Source organism: Triticum urartu, chromosome 3A (genome assembly GCF_056163025.1).
Source record: "Triticum urartu cultivar PI428250 chromosome 3A, HENAU_Tu73, whole genome shotgun sequence".
In the NCBI taxonomy this organism is placed as follows: domain Eukaryota; kingdom Viridiplantae; phylum Streptophyta; class Magnoliopsida; order Poales; family Poaceae; genus Triticum; species Triticum urartu.
In genome coordinates this window covers 690,757,299-690,777,099 of record NC_141875.1, presented here as the reverse complement: position 1 = coordinate 690,777,099, position 19,801 = coordinate 690,757,299, and the positions used below count along the sequence as shown (strand labels likewise).

At 49.2% G+C, this 19,801-nt stretch overlaps 1 protein-coding gene across 1 annotated transcript; it reads left to right on the top strand.

Moving 5' to 3' along the window:
• The first annotated feature begins 11,137 nt into the window (after positions 1–11,137).
• LOC147981685 (uncharacterized) lies at positions 11,138–18,445 on the top strand. The gene is made up of 6 exons (XM_087516049.1): positions 11,138–11,222; positions 15,645–15,740; positions 17,479–17,711; positions 17,748–17,876; positions 17,961–18,155; positions 18,245–18,445. The coding sequence occupies exons 1-6, from the start codon at positions 11,138–11,140 to the stop codon at positions 18,443–18,445; spliced, it is 939 nt and encodes a 312-aa protein (XP_087372175.1).
• Positions 18,446–19,801: the final 1,356 nt, after the last annotated feature.

The window sequence follows — 19,801 nt, the reverse complement described above, 5'->3', positions numbered from 1 at the left end:
CATCTCAATGTCATCCATCTATTGCCCCCTCACGGGCGTCGCTTCCGTCGTGTTACGGAGAGGGGAGACGGGACGGGGTACCTGGGGGGTAGCAATGCCGCCAGGTGTTGCGGTGGGCCCTCCTACGGTTGTGGAAGCGTGGTGGCAGGCGCAGGCACCCGGCACGCGGCTCCGGGGTGTGCCCCTCCCCTCACGGGCGTCGCTTGTTGGGGAACGTAGCAGAAATTCAAAATTTTCCTACGTGTCACCAAGATCTATCTATGGAGAAACCAGCAACGAGGGGAAGGAGAGTGCATCTACATACCCTTGTAGATCGCTATGCGGAAGCGTTCAAGAGAACGGGGTTGAAGGAGTCGTACTCATCGTGATCCAAATCACCGGAGATCCTAGTGCCGAACGGACGGCACCTCCGCGTTCAACACACGTACAGCCCGATGACGTCTCCCATGCCTTGATCCAGCAAGGAGAGAGGGAGAGGTTGAGGAAGACTTCATCCAGCAGCAGCACAACGGTGTGGTGGTGGTGGAGGAGCGTGGTACTCCAGCAGGGCTTCGCCAAGCACCGCAAGAGACGAGGAGGGAGAGGGGTAGGGCTGCGCCAAGAAGGAGATTGAATCCCTGTATCTGGCAGCCCAAAACCTCAAGTATATATAGGGGGAGGGGAGGGGCTGCGCCCCCATCTAGGTTTCCATCCCTAGGGGTGGCGGCCAGCCCTAGATCCCATCTAGGGGGGCGGCCAAGGGGGGGAGAGGGAGGTGCACCACTAGGTGGGCCTTAGGCCCATCTGAGCCTAGGGTTTGCCCCCTTCCACTCTCCCTTGAGCCTTGGGCCTTGGTGGGGGGGCGCACCAGCCCACTTGGGGCTGGTCCCCTCCCACACCTGGCCCATGCAGCCCTCCGGGGCTGGTGGCCCCACTTGGTGGACCCCGGGACCCTCCCGGTGGTCCCGGTACGTTACCGATAAAACCCGAAACTTTTTCGGTGACCAAAACAGGACTTCCCATATATAAATCTTTACCTCCGGACCATTCCGGAACTCCTCGTGACGTCCGGGATCTCATCCGGGACTCCGAACAACATTCGGTAACCACATACAAACTTTCTTTATAACCCTAGCGTCATCGAACCTTAAGTGTGTAGACCCTACGGGTTCGGGAACCATGCAGACATGACCGAGACGTTCTCCGGTCAATAACCAACAGCGGGATCTGGATACCCATGTTGGTTCCCACATGTTCCACGTGTTGGGTTTTGCAGTAATTTCAAAAAATTTCCTACGCACACGCAAGATCATGTGATGTATAGCAACGAGAGGGGAGAGTGTTGTCTACGTACCAACGCAGACCGACTGCGGAAGCGATCACACAACGTAGAGGAAGTAGTCGTACGTCTTCACGATCCAACCGATCAAGCACCGAAACTACGGCACCTCCGAGTTCGAGCACACGTTCAGCTCGATGACGATCCCCGGACTCCGATCCAGCAAAGTGTCGGGGAAGAGTTCCGTCAGCACGACGGCGTGGTGACGATCTTGATGCACTACAGCAGCAGGGCTTCGCCTAAACTCCGCTACAGTATTATCGAGGAATATGGTGGCTGGGGGCACCGCACACGGCTAAGGAATAGATCACGTGGATCAACTTGTGTGTTCTAGGGTGCCTCTACCTCAGTATATAAAGGACCAAAGGGGGGGAGGCTGGCCGGCCACAAGGGGCGCGCCAGGAGAGTCCTACTCCTTCTGGGAGTAGGATTCCCCCCCAATCCTAGTTGGAATAGGATTCCTTGAGGGGGGAAAGAGAGAGAGGGGGCCGGCCACCTCTCCTAGTCCTAATAGGACTAGGGGAAGGGGGGAGGCGCACAGCCACCTTGGGCTGCCCCTTTCTCCTTTCCACTAAAGCCCACTAAGGCCCATATAGCTCCCGGGGGGTTCCGGTAACCTCCCGGTACTCCGGTAAAATCCCGATTTCACCCGGAACACTTTCGATATCCAAACATAGGCTTCCAATATATCAATCTTTATGTATCGATCATTTCGAGACTCCTCGTCATGTCCGTGATCACATCCGGGACTCCGAACAACCTTCGGTACATCAAAATGCATAAACTCATAATATAACTGTCATCGTAACCTTAAGCGTGCGGACCCTACGGGTTCGAGAACAATGTAGACATGACCGAGACACGTCTCCGGTCAATAACCAATAGCGGGACCTGGATGCCCATATTGGCTCCTACATATTCTACGAAGATCTTTATCGGTCGGACCGCATAACAACATACGTTGTTCCCTTTGTCATCGGTATGTTACTTTCCCGAGATTCGATCGTCGGTATCCAATACCTAGTTCAATCTCGGTATCGGCAAGTCTCTTTACTCGTTCCGTAATACATCATCTCACAACTAACATATTAGTTGTAATGCTTGCAAGGCTTATGTGATGTGCATTACCGAGAGGGCCCAGAGATACCTCTCCGACAATCGGAGTGACAAATCCTAATCTCGAAATACGCCAACCCAACATCTACCATTGGAGACACCTGTAGAGCTCCTTTATAATCACCCATTTACGTTGTGACGTTTGGTAGCACACAAAGTGTTCCTCCGGTAAACGGGAGTTGCATAATCTCATAGTCATAGGAACATGTATAAGTCATGAAGAAAAGCAATAGCAACATACTAAACGATCAGGTGCTAAGCTAATGGAATGGGTCATGTCAATCAGATCATTCAACTAATGATGTGACCTCGTTAATCAAATAACAACTCTTTGTTCATGGTTAGGAAACGTAACCATCTTTGATTAACGAGTTAGTCAAGTAGAGGCATACTAGTGACACTCTGTTTGTCTATGTATTCACACATGTATTATGTTTCCGGTTAATACAATTCTAGCATGAATAATAAACATTTATCATGATATAAGGAAATAAATAATAACTTTATTATTGCCTCTAGGGCATATTTCCTTCAGTCTCCCACTTGCACTAGAGTCAATAATCTAGTTCACATCGCTATGTAATTAACACCAATAGTTCACATCTTTATGTGATTGGTTCACATCTTCATGTGACTAACACCCAAAGGGTTTACTAGATTCAATAATCTAGTTCACATCGCTATGTGATTAACACCCAAATAGTGATCATGTTTTTCTTGTGAGAGAAATTTAGTCAACGGGCCTGCCAAATTCAGATCCGTATGTATTTTGCAAAATTCTATGTCTACAATGCTCTGCACGGAGCTACTCTAGCTAATTGCTCCCACTTTCAATATGTATCTAGATCGAGACTTAGAGTCATCCAGATCTGTGTCAAAACTTGCATCGACGTAACTTTTTACGACGAACCTTTTTGTCACCTCCATAATTGAGAAATATTTCCTTATTCCACTAAGGATAATTTTGACCGTTGTCTAGTGATCTACTCTTAGATCACTATTGTACTCCCTTGCTTAACACAGTGTAGGGTATATAATAGATTTGGTACACAGCATGGCATACTTTATAGAATCTATGGCTGAGGCATAGGGAATGACTTTCATTCTATTTCTATCTTCTGCCGTGGTCGGGCTTCGAGTCTTACTCAATTTCACACCTTGTAACACAGGCTAGAAACTTTTTCTTTGACTGTTCCATTTTGAACTACTTCAAAATCTTGTCAAGGTATGTACTCATTGAAAAACTTATCAAGCGTCTTGATCTATCTCTATAGATCTTTGATACTCAATATGTAAGCAGCTTTACCGAGGTCTTTCTTTGGAAAAAAACTCCTTTCAAACACTCCTTTATGCTTTACAGAATAATTCTACATTATTTCCGATCAACAATATGTCATTCACATATACTTATCAGAAATGCTGTAGTGCTCCCACTCACTTTCTTGTAAATACACGCTTCACCGCAAATCTGTATAAAACTATATGCTTTGATCAACTCATCAAAGCGTATATTCCAACTCCGAGATGCTTGCACCAGTCCATAGATGGATCGCTGGAGCTTGCATATTTTGTTAGCACCTTTAGGATTGACAAAACCTTCTGGTTGTGTCATATACAACTCTTCTTTAATAAATCTATTAAGGAATGCAGTTTTGTTTATCCATTTGCCAGATTTCATAAAACGCGGCAATTGCTAACATGATTCGGACAGACTTAAGCATAAATACGAGTGAGAAACTCTCATCGTAGTCAACACCTTGAACTTGTTGAAAACCTTTTGCGACAATTCTAGCTTTGTAGATAGTAACACTACTATCAGCGTCCGTCTTCCTCTTGAAGATCCATTTATTTCCATGGCTTGCCGATCATCGGGCAAATCCATCAAAGTCCATACTTTGTTCTCATACATGGATCATATCTCAGGTTTCATGGTCTCAAACCATTTCGCCGAATCTGGGCTCATCATCGCTTCCTCATAGTTCGCAAGTTCGTCATGGTCTAGTAACATGACTTCCAGAACAGGATTACCGTACCACTCTGGTGCGGATCTCACTCTGGTTTACCTACGAGATTTGGTAGTAACTTGATCTGAAGTTACATGATCATCATCATTAGCTTCCTCACTAATTGGTGTAGTAGCCACAGGAACAGATTTCTATGATGAACTACTTTCCAATAAGGGAGAAGGTACAATTACCTTATCAAGTTCTACTTTCCTCCCACTCACTTCTTTCGAGAGAAACTCCTTCTCTAGAAAAACTCCGAATTTAGCAACAAAAGTCTTGCCTTCGGATTTCTGATAGAAGGTGTACCCAACAGTCTCCTTTGGGTATCCTATGAAGATTTACTTCTCCGATTTGGGTTTGAGCTTATCATGTTGAAACTTTTTCAATAAGCATCGCAGTCCCAAACTTTAAGAAACGACAACTTTGGTTTCTTGCCAAACCACAGTTCAGATTGTGTCGTCTCAACGGACTTAGATGGTGCCCTATTTAACGTGAATGCAGCTGTCTCTAATGCATAACCCCAAAACGATAGTGGTAGATCGGTAAGAGACATCATAGATCGCACCATATCTAATAAAGTACGGTTATGATATTCGGACACACCATTATGCTGTGGTGTTCCAGGTGGCATGAGTTTGTGAAACTATTCCACATTATTTTAATTGAAGACCAAACTCGTAACTCAAATACTCTTCTCTACGATCAGATCGTAGAAACTTTATTTTCTTGTTACGATGATTTTTCACTTCACTCTGAAATTCTTTGAACTTTTCAAATGTTTCAGACTTATGTTTCATCAAGTAGATATACTCATATCTGCTCAAATCATCTGTGAAGATCAGAAAATAATGATACCTGTCGCAAGCCTCAATATTCATCGGACCATATACATCAGTATGTATGATTTCCAACAAATCTGTTGCTCGCTCCATTGTTCCGAAGAACAGAGTCTTAGTCATCTTGCCCATGAGGCATGGTTCGCAAGCATCAACTGATTTATAATCAAGTGATTCCAAAAGCCCATCAGCATGGAGTTTCTTCATGCGCTTTACACCAATATGACCTAAACGGCAGTGCTACAAATAAGTTGCACTATCATTATTAACTTTGCATCTTTTGGTTTCAATATTATGATTATGTGTATCACTACGATCGAGATCCAATAAACTAATTTCATTGGGTGTGTAACCATATAAGGTTTTATTCATGTAAACAGAACAGCAATTTATTCTCTTACTTTAAATGAATAACCGTATTACAATAAACATGATCAAATCATATTCATGCTCAACGCAAACACCAAATAACACTTATTCAGGTTCAACAGTAATCCCGAAAGTATAGGGAATGTGCGATGATGATCATATCAATCTTGGAACCACTTCCAACACACATCGTCACTTCACCTTTAACTAGTCTCTGTTTATTCTGCAACTCCCGTTTCGAGTTACTAATCTTAGCAACTGAACTAGTATCAAATACTGAGGGGTTGCTATAAACACTAGTAAAGTACACATCAATAACATGTATATCAAATATACTTATGTTCACTTTGCCATCCTTCTTATCTGCCAATCACTTGGGGTAGTTCCGCTTCCAGTGACCAGTCCCTTTGCAGTAGAAACACCTAGTCTCAGGCTTAGGACCAGACTTGGGCTTCTTCACTTGAGCAGCATCTTGCTTGCCGTTCTTCTTGAAGTTCCCCTTCTTCCCTTTGCCCTTTTATTGAAACTAGTGATCTTGTCAACCATCAACACTTGATGCTCTTTCTTGATTTCTACCTTCATCGATTTCATCATCATGAAAATCTCGGGATTCGTTTCCGTTATCCCTTGCATATCATAGTTCATCACGAAGTTCTACTAACTTGGTGATGGTGACTAGAGAATTCTGTCAATCACTATCTTATCTGGAAGATAAACTCCCACTTGATTCAAGCGATTGTAGTACCCAGACAATCTGAGCACATGCTCACTAGTTGAGCGATTCTCCTCCATCTTTTAGCTATAGAACTTGTTGGAGACTTTATATCTCTCAACTCGGGTATTTGCTTGAAATATTAACTTCAATTCCTGGAACATCTCATATGTTCCATGACGTTGAAAAACGTCTTTGAAGTCCCGATTCTAAGCCATTAAGCATGGTGCACTAAACTATCAAGTAGTCATCATATTGAGCTAGCCAAACATTCATAACGTCTGCATCTGCTCCTGCAATAGGTCTGTCACCTAGCGGTGCATCAAGGACATAATTCTTCTGTGCAGCAATGAGGATAAACCTCAGATCACGGATCCAATCCACATCATTGCCACTAACATCTTTCAACACAATTTTCTCTAGGAACATATCAAAATAAACACAGGGAAGCAACAACGCGAGCTATTGATCTACAACATAATTTGCAAAATACTACCAGGACTAAGTTCATGATAAATTTAAGTTCAATTAATCATATTACTTAAGAACTCCCACTTAGATAGACATCCCTCTAATCCTCTAAGTGATCACGTGATCCAAATCAACTAAACCATGTCCGATCATCACGTGAGATGGAGTAGTTTTCAATGGTGAACATCGTTTATGTTGATCATATCTACTATATGATTCACGCTCGACCTTTCGGTCTCTGTGTTCCAAGGCCATATCTGCATATGCTAGGCTCGTCAAGTTTAACCTGAGTATTCTGCGTGTGCAAAACTGGCTTGCACCCGTTGTAGATGGACGTAGAGCTTATCACACCCGATCATCACGTGGTGTCTGGGCACGACGAACTTTGGCAACGGTGCATACTCAGGGAGAACACTTCTTGATAATTTAGTGAGAGATCATCTTATAATGCTACCATCAAACAAAGCAAGATAAGATGCATAAAAAGATAAACATCACATGCAATCAATATAAGTGATATGATATGGCCATCATCATCTTGTGCTTGTGATCTCCATCTCCGAAGCACCGTCATGATCACCATCGTCACCGGCGCGACACCTTGATCTCCATCGTAGCATCGTTGTCGTCTCGCCAATCTTATGCTTCCACGACTATCACTACCGTTTAGTAATAAAGTAAAGCATTACATCGCAATTCCATTGCATACAATAAAGCGACAACCATATGGCTCCTGCCAGTTGCCGATAACTCGGTTACAAAACATGATCATCTCATACAATAAAATTCAGCATCATGCCTTAACCATATCACATCACAACATGCCCTGCAAAAACAAGTTAGACGTCCTCTACTTTGTTGTTGCAAGTTTTACGTGGCTGCTACGGGCTTAAGCAAGAACCAATCTCACATACGCATCAAAACCACAACTATAGTTTGTCAAATAGACTCCGTTTTAACCTTCGGAAGGACCAGGCGTAGCCACACTTGGTTCAACTAAAGTTGGAGAGACAGTCGCCCGCAAGCCACCTATGTGCAAAGCACGTCGGGGGAACCGGTCTCGCGTAAGCGTACGCGTAATGTTGGTCCGGGTCGTCTCGTCCAACAATGCCGCCGAACCAAAGTATGACATGCTGGTAGGCAGTATGACTTATATCGCCCACAACTCACTTGTGTTCTACTCGTGCATATAACATCAACATAAATAACCTAGGCTCGGATGCCACTGTTGGGTTTCGCAGTAATTTCAAAAAAATTCCTACGCACACGCAAGATCATGTGATGTATAGCAACGAGAGGGGAGAGTGTTGTCTACGTACCAACGCAGACCGACTGCGGAAGCAATCACACAACGTAGAGGAAGTAGTCGTACGTCTTCACGATCCAACCGATCAAGCACCGAAACTACGGCACCTCCGAGTTCGAGCACACGTTCAGCTCGATGACGATCCCCGGACTCCGATCCAGCAAAGTGTCGGGGAAGAGTTCCGCCAGCACGACGGCGTGGTGACGATCTTGATGCACTACAGCAGCAGGGCTTCGCCTAAACTCTGCTACAGTATTATAGAGGAATATGGTGGCTGGGGGCACCGCACACGGCTAAGGAATAGATCACGTGGATCAACTTGTGTGTTCTAGGGTGCCTCTACCTCAGTATATAAAGGACCAAAGGGGGGGAGGCTGGCCGGCCACAAGGGGCGCGCCAGGAGAGTCCTACTCCTTCTGGGAGTAGGATTCCCCCCCAATCCTAGTTGGAATAGGATTCCTTGAGGGGGGAAAGAGAGAGAGGGGGCCGGCCACCTCTCCTAGTCCTAATAGGACTAGGGGAAGGGGGGAGGCGCACAGCCACCTTGGGCTGCCCCTTTCTCCTTTCCACTAAAGCCCACTAAGGCCCATATAGCTCCCGGGGGGTTCCAGTAACCTCCCGATACTCCGGTAAAATCCCGATTTCACCCGGAACACTTCCGATATCCAAACATAGGCTTCCAATATATCAATCTTTATGTCTTGATCATTTCGAGACTCCTCGTCATGTCCATGATCACATCCGGGACTCCGAACAACCTTTGGTACATCAAAATGCATAAACTCATAATATAACTGTCATCGTAACCTTAAGCGTGCGGACCCTACGGGTTCGAGAACAATGTAGACATGACCGAGACACGTCTCCGGTCAATAACCAATAGCGGGACCTGGATGCCCATATTGGCTCCTACATATTCTACGAAGATCTTTATCGGTCGGACCGCATAACAACATACGTTGTTCCCTTTGTCATCGGTATGTTACTTGCCCGAGATTCGATCGTCGGTATCCAATACCTAGTTCAATCTCGGTACCGGCAAGTCTCTTTACTCGTTCCGTAATACATCATCTCACAACTAACATATTAGTTATAATGCTTGCAAGGCTTATGTGATGTGCATTACCGAGAGGGCCCAGAGATACCTCTCCGACAATCGGAGTGACAAATCCTAATCTCGAAATACGCCAACCCAACATCTACCATTGGAGACACCTGTAGAGCTCCTTTATAATCACCCATTTACGTTATGAAGTTTGGTAGCACACAAAGTGTTCCTCCGGTAAACGGGAGTTGCATAATCTCATAGTCATAGGAACATGTATAAGTCATGAAGAAAAGCAATAGCAACATACTAAACGATCGGGTGCTAAGCTAATGGAATGGGTCATGTCAATCAGATCATTCAACTAATGATGTGACCTCGTTAATCAAATAACAACTCTTTGTTCATGGTTAGGAAACGTAACCATCTTTGATTAACGAGTTAGTCAAGTAGAGGCATACTAGTGACACTCTGTTTGTCTATGTATTCACACATGTATTATGTTTCCGGTTAATACAATTCTAGCATGAATAATAAACATTTATCATGATATAAGGAAATAAATAATAACTTTATTGTTGCCTCTAGGGCATATTTCCTTCACCACGATGATCTCATCGGATGAACCACGATGTCGAGGATTCGATCAATCCCGTATTCAATTCCCTTTGTCTAGCGATATTGTACTTGCCCGAGATTCGATCGTCGGTATCCCGATACCTTGTTCAATCTCGTTACCGGCAAGTCTCTTTTACTCGTTCCATAACACATCATCCCGTGATCAACTCCTTGATCACATTGTGCACATTATGATGATGTCCTACCGAGTGGGCCCAGAGATACCTCTCCGTCACATGGAGTGACAAATCCCAGTCTCGATTCGTGCCAACCCAACAGACACTTTCGGAGATACCTGTAGTGTACCTTTATAGCCACCCAGTTACGTTGTGACGTTTGGCACACCCAAAGTATTCCTACGGTATCCGGGAGTTGCACAATCTCATGGTCTAAGGAAATGATACTTGACATTAGAAAAAGCTTTAGCATACGAACTACACGATCTTTGTGCTAGGCTTAGGATTGGGTCTTGTCCATCACATCATTCTCCTGATGATGTGATCCCGTTATCAACGACATCCAATGTCCATGGTCAGGAAACCGTAACCATCTATTGATCAACGAGCTAGTCAACTAGAGGCTTACTAGGGACATGGTGTTGTCTATGTATCCACACATGTATCTGAGTTTCCTATCAATACAATTCTAGCATGGATAATAAACGATTATCATGAACAAGGAAATATAATAATAACCAATTTATTATTGCCTCTAGGGCATATTTCCAACATCGCTGTCGCCGTGTCCCGGATGGGGGAAACGGCAACGTCGGGCCGACACGGAGGGAATCTTGGGGTGGGTTGGGCCGGGACTGTGTTGGGGGTGTAGCTATGGGCTGGGCTATGACAACCAGGTGAAAAGGTCCACCGGTCAAACCCCGCCCGGCGGAAGTCAAAGGGCTAGACCCGGCGGTCGTCTGTGTCAGGGTTAGACGGGATGGTGTACCTGGGGGGTAGCAATGTCGCGAGGTGTCGCAGTGGGCCCTCCTACGGTTGTGGAAGCGTAGTGGTAGGCTCAGGCACCCAACATGCGGCTCCGGGGTGTGCCCCCCTCATGGGCGTTGCTGCCACCGTGTCACAGAGGGGGGAAACGGCCACGTCGGGCCGACACGGAGGGAATCTTGGGGTGGGTTGGGCCGGGACGGTGTTGGGGGGTCTAGCTATGGGCTGGACTATGACAACCAGGTGAAAAGGTCCACCGGTCAAACCCCGTCCGGCGAAAGTCAAAGGGCTAGACCCAGCGGTCGTCTGTGTCAGGGTTAGATGGGACGGGGTACCTGGGGGAGGGGGGGTAGAAATGCCGCCAGGCGTTGCGGTGGGCCCTCCTACGGTTGTGGAAGCATGGTGGCAGGCGCAGGCACCCGGCACGCGGCTCCGGGGAGTGCCCCCCTCACGGGCGTCGCTGCCGCCGCCAGCAGCGACGCACGTGAGGGGGGCACTCCCCGGAGCCGCGTGCCGGGCGTTTGCAACCGCCACAACACTTCCAGACTTGTGAGAGACCGCCTACGCAAGATTTGGCGGCATGCTAGCCCCCGGAGGCCGCCGGCCACAGTCGTAGACGCGCGAAGAGCAATCCGCGTAGAGGGAAGTGTTCAGATACTTCTCCATTACGAAAAATTATGAAAAAATTACCATCGGTCCTATAACACATGTGCCCACGTCTTGTAAATAACTCATGATTTTATCGCGCTCCGAGTATTTAATAATATTCACGCCGCATCATTACCGTAGAACATCTACTACCGTGTCATCGCCGTCCGTGAGGGGGGCCACACCCCGGAGACGCCTGCCACCTCTTCGTACATACCACCACACCGTACGGCATGTATGAGGTCCCGGTGCGACGCTCCGGTGGCATTGCTACCCCCCAGAGCCCCCGTCCCGCCTAACCCTGTAGCGTTTGACCACGGGATCTAGCCCTTTGAGTTTGCATGGACGGGCTTTGACCAGTGTAACTATCAACCCGGTTATGTTAGGTCAGCCCATAGGAACACTTTGGAGCAACATCCGGGCCAAAGCCACAGTAAGATCCCCTTCGCGTAGACCTGACGCGTCCGTTTCCCCCCTCCAGGTGCCGGCGGCGGCGCCGTCCGTGAGGGGGACCACACCCCGAAGACGCGTGCCGCCTCTTCGGACATGCCACCACACCACCCCGCATGTATGAGGGCCCAGAGCGACGCTCCGGTGGCATTGCTACCCCCAGGCCCCCCGTCCCGCCTAACCCTATAGCGTTTGACCACGGGATCTAGCCCTTTGACTTTGCACGGACGGGCTTTGACCAGTGGACCTCTCCACCCGGTTGTGTGAGGTCAGCCCATAGGAACACTTTGCAGCAACATTCGGGATAGACCCACAGCAAGATCCCCTCCGTGTAGACCCGACGCATCCGTTTCCCCCCCTCCAGGTGCCGGCGGCGGCGCCGTCCGTGAGGAGGGGCACACCCTAGAGACGCGTGCCGGGCGTTTGCAACCACCACAACACTTCCTGACTTGTGAGAGGCCGCCTACGCAAGATTTGGCGGCATGCTAGCCCCCGGAGGCCGCCAACCACAGTCGTAGACGCGCGAAGAGCAATCCGCGTAGAGGGAAGTGTTCAGATACTTCTCCATCACGAAAAATTATGAAAAAAATTACCAGCGGTCCTATAGCACATGTGCCCACGTCGTGTAAATAACTCATGATTTTATCACGCTCTGAGTATTTAATAATATTCACACCGCATTGTTACCGCAGAACGTCTACAACCGTGTCATCGCCGTCCGTGAGGGGGGCCACACTCCGGAGACGCGTGCCGCCTCTTCGGACATGCCTCCACACCACCCCGCATGTATGAGGGCCCGGGGCGATGCTCCAGGCATTGCTACCCCCCCCCCCCCCCAGGGCCTCCGTCCCACCTAACCGTGTAGCGTTTGACCAAGGGATCTAGCCCTTTGACTTTGCACGGACGGGCTTTGACCAGTGGACCTCTCCACCCGGTTGTGTGAGATCAGCCCATAGGAACACTTTGGAGCAACATCCGGGCCAGACCCACAGCAAGATCCCCTCCGTGTAGACCCGACGCGTCCGTTCCCCCCCCCCTCCAGGTGCCGGCGGCGGCGCCGTCCGTGAGGGGGCACACCCCGGAGACGCGTGGCGGGCGTTTTCAACCGCCACAACACTTCCAGACTTGTGAGAGGCTGTCTACGCAAGATTTGGCGGCATGCTAGCCCCCGGAGGCCGCCGGCCATAGTCGTAGACGCGCGAAGAGCAATCCGCGTAGAGGGAAGTGTTCAGATACTTCTCCATCACGAAAAATTATGAAAAAAAATTACCATCGGTCCTATAGCACATGTGCCCACGTCGTGTAAATAACTCATGATTTTATCGCGCTCCGAGTATTTAATATTATTCATGCCGCATCGTTACCGCAGAACGTCTACTACAGTGTCATCGCAGTCCGTGAGGGGGGCCACACCCCGGAGACGCGTGCCACCTCTTCGGACATGGCACCACACCACCCGACATGTATGAGGGCCCGGGGCGGCGCTCTGGTGGCATTGCTACCCCCCAGGGCCCCCGTCCCGCCTAACCCTATAGCGTTTGACCACGGGATCTAGCCCTTTGACTTTGCACGGACGGGCTTTGACCAGTGGACCTCTCCACCCGGTTGTGTGAGATCAGCCCATAGGAACACTTTGGAGCAACATTCGGGCCAGACCCACAGCAAGATCCCCTCCGTGTAGATCCGACACGTCCGTTCCCCCCTCCAGGTGTCGGCGGCGGCGCCGTCCGTGAGGGGGGGCATACCCCGGAGACGCATGCCGGGCGTTTGCAACCGCCACAACACTTCCAGACTTGGGAGAGGCCGCCTACGCAAGATTTGGCGGCATGCTAGCCCCCGGAGGCCGCCAGCCACAGTCGTAGACGCGCGAAGAGAAATCCGCGTAGAGGGAAGTGTTCAGATACTTCTCCATCAAGAAAAATTATGAAAAAAATTACCATCGGTCCTATAGCACATGTGCCCACGTCATGTAAATAACTCATGATTTTATCGCGCTCCGAGTATTTAATAATATTCACGCCGCATTGTTTCCGCAGAACGTCTACTTGTTGGGTTTCGTAGTAATTTCAAAAATTTTCCTACGCACACGCAAGATCATGTGATGCATAGCAACGAGAGGGGAGAGTGTTGTCTACGTACCAACGCAGACCGACTGCGGAAGCGACCACACAACGTAGAGGAAGTAGTCGTATGTCTTCACGATCCAACCGATCAAGCACCGAAACTACGGCACCTCCGAGTTCGAGCACATGTTCAGCTCGATGACGATCCCCGGACTCCGATCCAGCAAAGTGTCAGGGAAGAGTTCCGTCAGCACGACGGCATGGTGACGATCTTGATGTACTACTGCAGCAGGGCTTTGCCTAAACTCCGCTACAGTATTATTGAGGTATATGGTGGCAGGGGGCACCGCACACGGCTAAGGAATAGATCACGTGGATCAACTTGTGTGTCTAGAGGTGTCCCCTGCCTCCGTATATAAAGGAGTAGAGGGGGGGAGGCTGGCCGGCCAAGGAGGGAGGCGCAGGAGAGTCCTACTCCCTCTAGGAGTAGGATTCCCCCCCCCCAATCCTAGTCGGAATAGGATACGCGGAGGGGGAAAAGAGGAGGAGGGGGTCGGCCACCTCTCCTAGTCCTAATAGGACTAGGGGAAGGGGGAGGCGCACAGCCCATCTAGGGCAGCCCCTTCTCTTTTCCACCAAGGCCCACTATGGCCCATATAGCTCCCGGGGGGTTCCGGTAACCCTCCCGGTATTCCGGTAAAATCCCGATTTCACCCGGAACACTTCCGATATCCAAACATAGGCTTCCAATATATCAATCTTTACGTCTCGACCATTTCGAGACTCCTCGTCATGTCCGTGATCACATCCGGGACTCCGAACAACCTTCGGTACATCAAAAATGCATAAACTCATAATATAACTGTCATCGTAACCTTAAGCGTGCGGACCCTACGGGTTCGAGAACAATGTAGACATGACCGAGACATGTCTCCGGTCAATAACCAATAGAGGGACCTGGATGCCCATATTGGCTCCTACATATTCTACGAAGATCTTTATCGGTCAGACCGCATAACAACATACGTTGTTCCTTTTGTCATCGGTATGTTACTTGCCCGAGATTCGATCGTCGGTATCCAATACCTAGTTCAATCTCGTTATCGGTAAGTCTCTTTACTCGTTCCGTAATACATCATCTCACAACTACCATATTAGTTGTAATGCTTGCAAGGCTTATGTGATGTGTATTACCGAGAGGGCCCAGAGATACCTCTCCGACAATCGGAGTGACAAATCCTAATCTCGAAATACGCCAACCCAACATCTACCTTTGGAGACACCTGTAATGCTCCTTTATAATCACCTAGTTACGTTGTGACGTTTGGTAGCACCCAAAGTGTTCCTCCGGCAAACGGGAGTTGCATAATCTCATAGTCATAGGAACATGTATAAGTCATGAAGAAAAGCAATAGCAACATACTAAATTATCGGGTGCTAAGCTAATGGAACGGGTCATGTCAATCAGATTATTCAACCAATGATGTGACCTCGTTAATCAAATAACAACTCATTGTTCATGGTTAGGAAACATAACCATCTTTGATTAACGAGCTAGTCAAGTAGAGGCATACTAGTGACACTTTGTTTGTCTATGTATTCACACATGTATTATGTTTCCCGTTAATACAATTCTAGCATGAATAAGAAACATTTATCATGATTATAAGGAAATAAATAATAACTTTGTTATTGCCTCTAGGGCATATTTCCTTCACTACTACCGTGTCATCGCCGTCCGTGAGGGGGGCCACACCCCGGAGACGCGTGCCGCCTCTTCGGACATGCCACCACGCCACCCTGCATGTATGAGGGCCCGGGGCGACGCTCCGGTGGCATTGCTACACCCTCCCAGGGCCCCCGTCCTGCCTAACCCTGTAGCGTTTGACCACGGGATCTAGCCCTTTGACTTTGCACGGACGGGCTTTGACCAGTGGACCTCTCCACCCGGTTGTGTGAGGTCAGTCCATAGGAACACTTTGGAGCAACATCCGGGCCAGACCTACAGCAAGATCCCCTCCGTGTAGACCCGACGCGTCCGTTTCCCCCCCTCTAGGTGCCGGCGGCGGCACCGTCCGTGAGGGGGGCACACCCCGGAGACGCGTGCCGCCTCTTCGGACATGCTACCCCACTCCACCCCGCATGTATGAGGCCGGGTGCGACTCTCGGGTGGCCTGCCTAGTCGGAGTGGTCGAGCACGTAATCCTCCCCCTTGGCTACTTGACGATGACTCCTCATAGGGAGGTCGAGGGAGAGGTGCCCCTAGAGGAGGAGGGGCAGGGGGAGAGCCTCTAGAGGGCAAGGTGGTGGGGGGAGAGCCACTACAGGGGGTCGCGGCCAGAAAGAGCGCACCCTCACCGACTTAGGGGTGTTGTCTTCGAGGCCCTCCTCTAGTGAGGTACCCTCTAGGGAGGAGGAGGACGAGGAGGTGGAGGAGGAGGAGGAGGTGGAGGAGGAGGCAGGCGAGGAGGAGGTTGGGGAGGGGGAGGCAGGCGAGGAGGAGGGTGGTGAGGGGGAGGCACGCGAGGAGGAGGGTGGTGGCAGGGATGATGGTGGTGACGGGAAGGGGGTTGACAACAAGGGGTGGCTGCGTGGTAACGCAAAGCTACCAAAGCAGGTTCCTACTACTGAGGAGCAGAAGTGGCTCATTGAGTCCACGGGGAAAGAGTAAGTGCCACTTTGTAATAATTTCATTATTTTGCTTGTCACATGCTTATTCCGGTTGTTATTTATTTTTCTTGTCACATGCTAATAGTTCATTCTTTTGCAGCAACTGGATATATTCTAAAGGGGTCCGTATTCCCAACGGCCTGATCACCGTCTTGCTGAAGTTATACTGGCCGGGGTTGTACTGTCCGGATCCAGTCAGGCAGCCGGACCGTCGGGTTTTGGCCACGAGCTGGGACCACTGGGAAGCGGCCCTCCATGCGGACCATGAGACCCATGCCAAGGCCGTGATCGCTACTTTCTGGGTGAGTTCTCTTCAGAAGCACAAGTCCATTCTAGTTTCATGAATGATTTAACTCATGGCTTCTTCCATTCTTGTTTCATGCATGATTGTAGAAATTCTATTGAGTTCTTCCGGAGCACAGGGCCAGAGCGAACCAGATCGTGTTGCGCCAATGCAAGAAGAAGGCCCGCCAGATGCAGTACGAGGTGCGCCATGTGGCCATCTCGACATACTACCACGACGTTCTTGGTGTGAAGATGACCAAGGAAGAAGCGCGGAGGATGGGCATTACCGTGGAGAGGCCCCAGTTCTTGGCGGTAAGTATAAAAGATTTTTCATTATGCTTTCATTACCTTGTGGTACATTTCACCGTTTCGTGTTGACATGTCATTATGCTTTTATTATGTAGGTGTGTCCAAATTGGTGTTATGGAAAAGACGAGTCCTGGGCGGCATTGGTGGATCTTTGGTGTGATGAGGCTGGAGCCTGGGCGACTATGAGAATCTAAAATAAGGCTAATCGAGGGAAGGAGGGAGTACATGCTCAGGGAAACCGAAACCACTATCTCCACAAGGCAGTTAATGTATGACTAATCCCATTAAACATTCTTCTTCTTCTATTTACCATCACTTTCTTATGTATGACTAACCTCTGTTTGGTGGTGCAGGAGGAGAAACTGAAGCGGCCACTCTCACACATGCAGGCGTGGGAGATCGCCCATACGCGGAAGGACTCCAAGCCTGGCGAGCCCAAGTACTACGGCAAGAAGACTGCGGGGAGGAAGAAGTCCTACTCCGAAGCGTATCTGAAGTTACATCCTGACACACCTGACCCCATTGCGGCGGATCTGGACGAGGGGGCGGTGGTGAGCATGGGGCCCAAGGAGCACGGTCGGGAGGCGGTTCTCGATGCTGTGATCACTCCTACTATCTCCTACACACAGCTCCGTCGGATCGACCCGAGCCTGAGCCAGCGCACGAGCCAGCCAGTGACCAGTGCACAGTCCCTCTTTCAGGAGCAACAATCCGTAAGTATTTTCTCTCTTATCTTCATTGCTCACTTTATTTTCCGCATTTAGTAGTTTTATGAGTTTCATCATGTCATACCGCAGGCCTACCTGGAGTACACACGCCAGGAGACCATGGCGTGGCATGAGAGGCTTTATGAACACCAAGTGCAGAGGGATCGCCAGATGCAGCAGGCTTTTCAGGAAATGGCGGCCGGCAGGTGTCCTCAGTTGCAGCCAGCACAACCAGTGCTGCTGACTTTTGAGGAGTTTGTGGCACAGAACGCTAGCCCCTCGCCGGTTAGTTCATCCCCAATCTATTCACCCAAAGCATGCCATGCCTTTCAACACAGTCATATATCCCGTTAATATGTCTTTTCAACATCCAGGGAACAGGTGGATCTACCGTTGGCGGTGGTCTTCGCAGCACTCCCGAGACACGGAGCCCGACCACTCCGATCCACGGAGGTGGAGGCGGAGGCGGAGGCGGAGGCGGTCTTGGCGGTAGCGCTGCCGCTAGCAGTGACGACCTGGGCTTTGGCGGTCTTGGCGGTGACGACCTCCGCGGTGATCGACGTCCTGGCGCTTAAGCCTTTGGGTCACATTGTGGCTGTCTTGGTGGTGATGATACTTATATGCTAGTGATGTTTCTTATTGTTGTTTGTGAGATTCTTATATGCTTTGGTGGTGATGATACTTATATGTTTATGCTTTGTGATGCTTCTTATGATGTGTGATCCTGAATTTGTTGTGTGATGCTGCTCCTTATTGTTATGTGATGCATATATTGCTGTATGATCCTTATATATGTTGTATATATTCAAATGAATTGAGCTGAAACAAAACAGAAAAAAGAAAAAAAAACAGGCAGAAGCTATGCCGATGGCTAGGCCGTCGGCATAGAGCTGGCGTGAGCTCCCAGTGGCTGACACGCGGCAAGCCTAGCCATCGGCATAGTTTCAAACTAAGCCGACGGCCAGGCTGTCGGCATAGCCCTGCCCTAGGAGAGCCCAGTTGCTGCCACGTGGCAGGTCTATGCCGACGGCCTGGTCGTCGGCTTAGTTTGAACCTATGCCGACGGCCAGGCCGTCGGCATAGACCTGCCCCAGGGGTGACGCCTGCTCGCCACGTGGCACGTCTATGCCGACGGCATAGTTTCAAACTAAGCCGACGGCTAGGCCGTTGGCGTAGACCTGCCACGTGGCGAGCAGGTGTTGGTCAGAACTTGACGGCGGCCGCTGTTAGGAGGTAACGTTGCCGACGGCCGGGGCCGTCGGCATACATGTACGGACACAGTCGGGATAGGTCCTATGCCGACGGCCTTTCTATGCCGACGGATATGTTGCCGACGGCCCTATGCCGACGGGAGCCGTCGGCATAGGCCTGTCCCGACGGCCAGTCAGGGCTATGCCGACGGCCAGGGCCGTCGGCATAGGGTGCGATTCCGGTAGTGTGCGTTACAGCATATGATTTACTTCATGACACAGTGAGAAATAGAAGATTAACTTGAGACCATAGTACGAACTGAACTCTGACATCATAGTTTATGAGTCTGGAATAAACATCGAGTCCGAAAGAAAGCTGTTTCAAATAAACAAATGGCATGGCAAACGCAATGTGCTCGACTGTATTGGTTGGAAAAGAAGTTGCACCGGAGATGGAGGCACGCACAACTGAGTACATGTCGACGAAATTTATTAATGCAATGTGCTAACTGCAATGCCCCATGTGAATTGCTCAGTTAAATGTTATAGAAGAAGAAAACATAGTTCATCCAACTAGAGAAGTTGCACATATTACTACGGTAGTGGGTTGCTTGCTAATCTGTACCACATTATATGAGACCTTGTCTTTTCCAAAAATAGGAGACCTTGTACGTGGCAAGCAAAAGTAACTACTGATCCTATGTGCTTATTCACCATAAGTAACTAAGGTGAAAATCACAT

What these genes read in the sequence shown, in the direction of transcription:
- LOC147981685 (XM_087516049.1), top strand. Translation starts at nt 11,138, where the DNA reads ATGGTGGCAGGCGCAGGCACCCGGCACGCGGCTCCGGGGAGTGCCCCC. An exon ending in GCGACGCTCCGGTGGCATTG is followed by an intron (nt 15,741 to 17,478) that starts CTACACCCTCCC and finishes TATTTACCATCA; the next exon opens with CTTTCTTATGTATGACTAAC. An exon ending in AGAACGCTAGCCCCTCGCCG is followed by an intron (nt 18,156 to 18,244) that starts GTTAGTTCATCC and finishes TTCAACATCCAG; the next exon opens with GGAACAGGTGGATCTACCGT.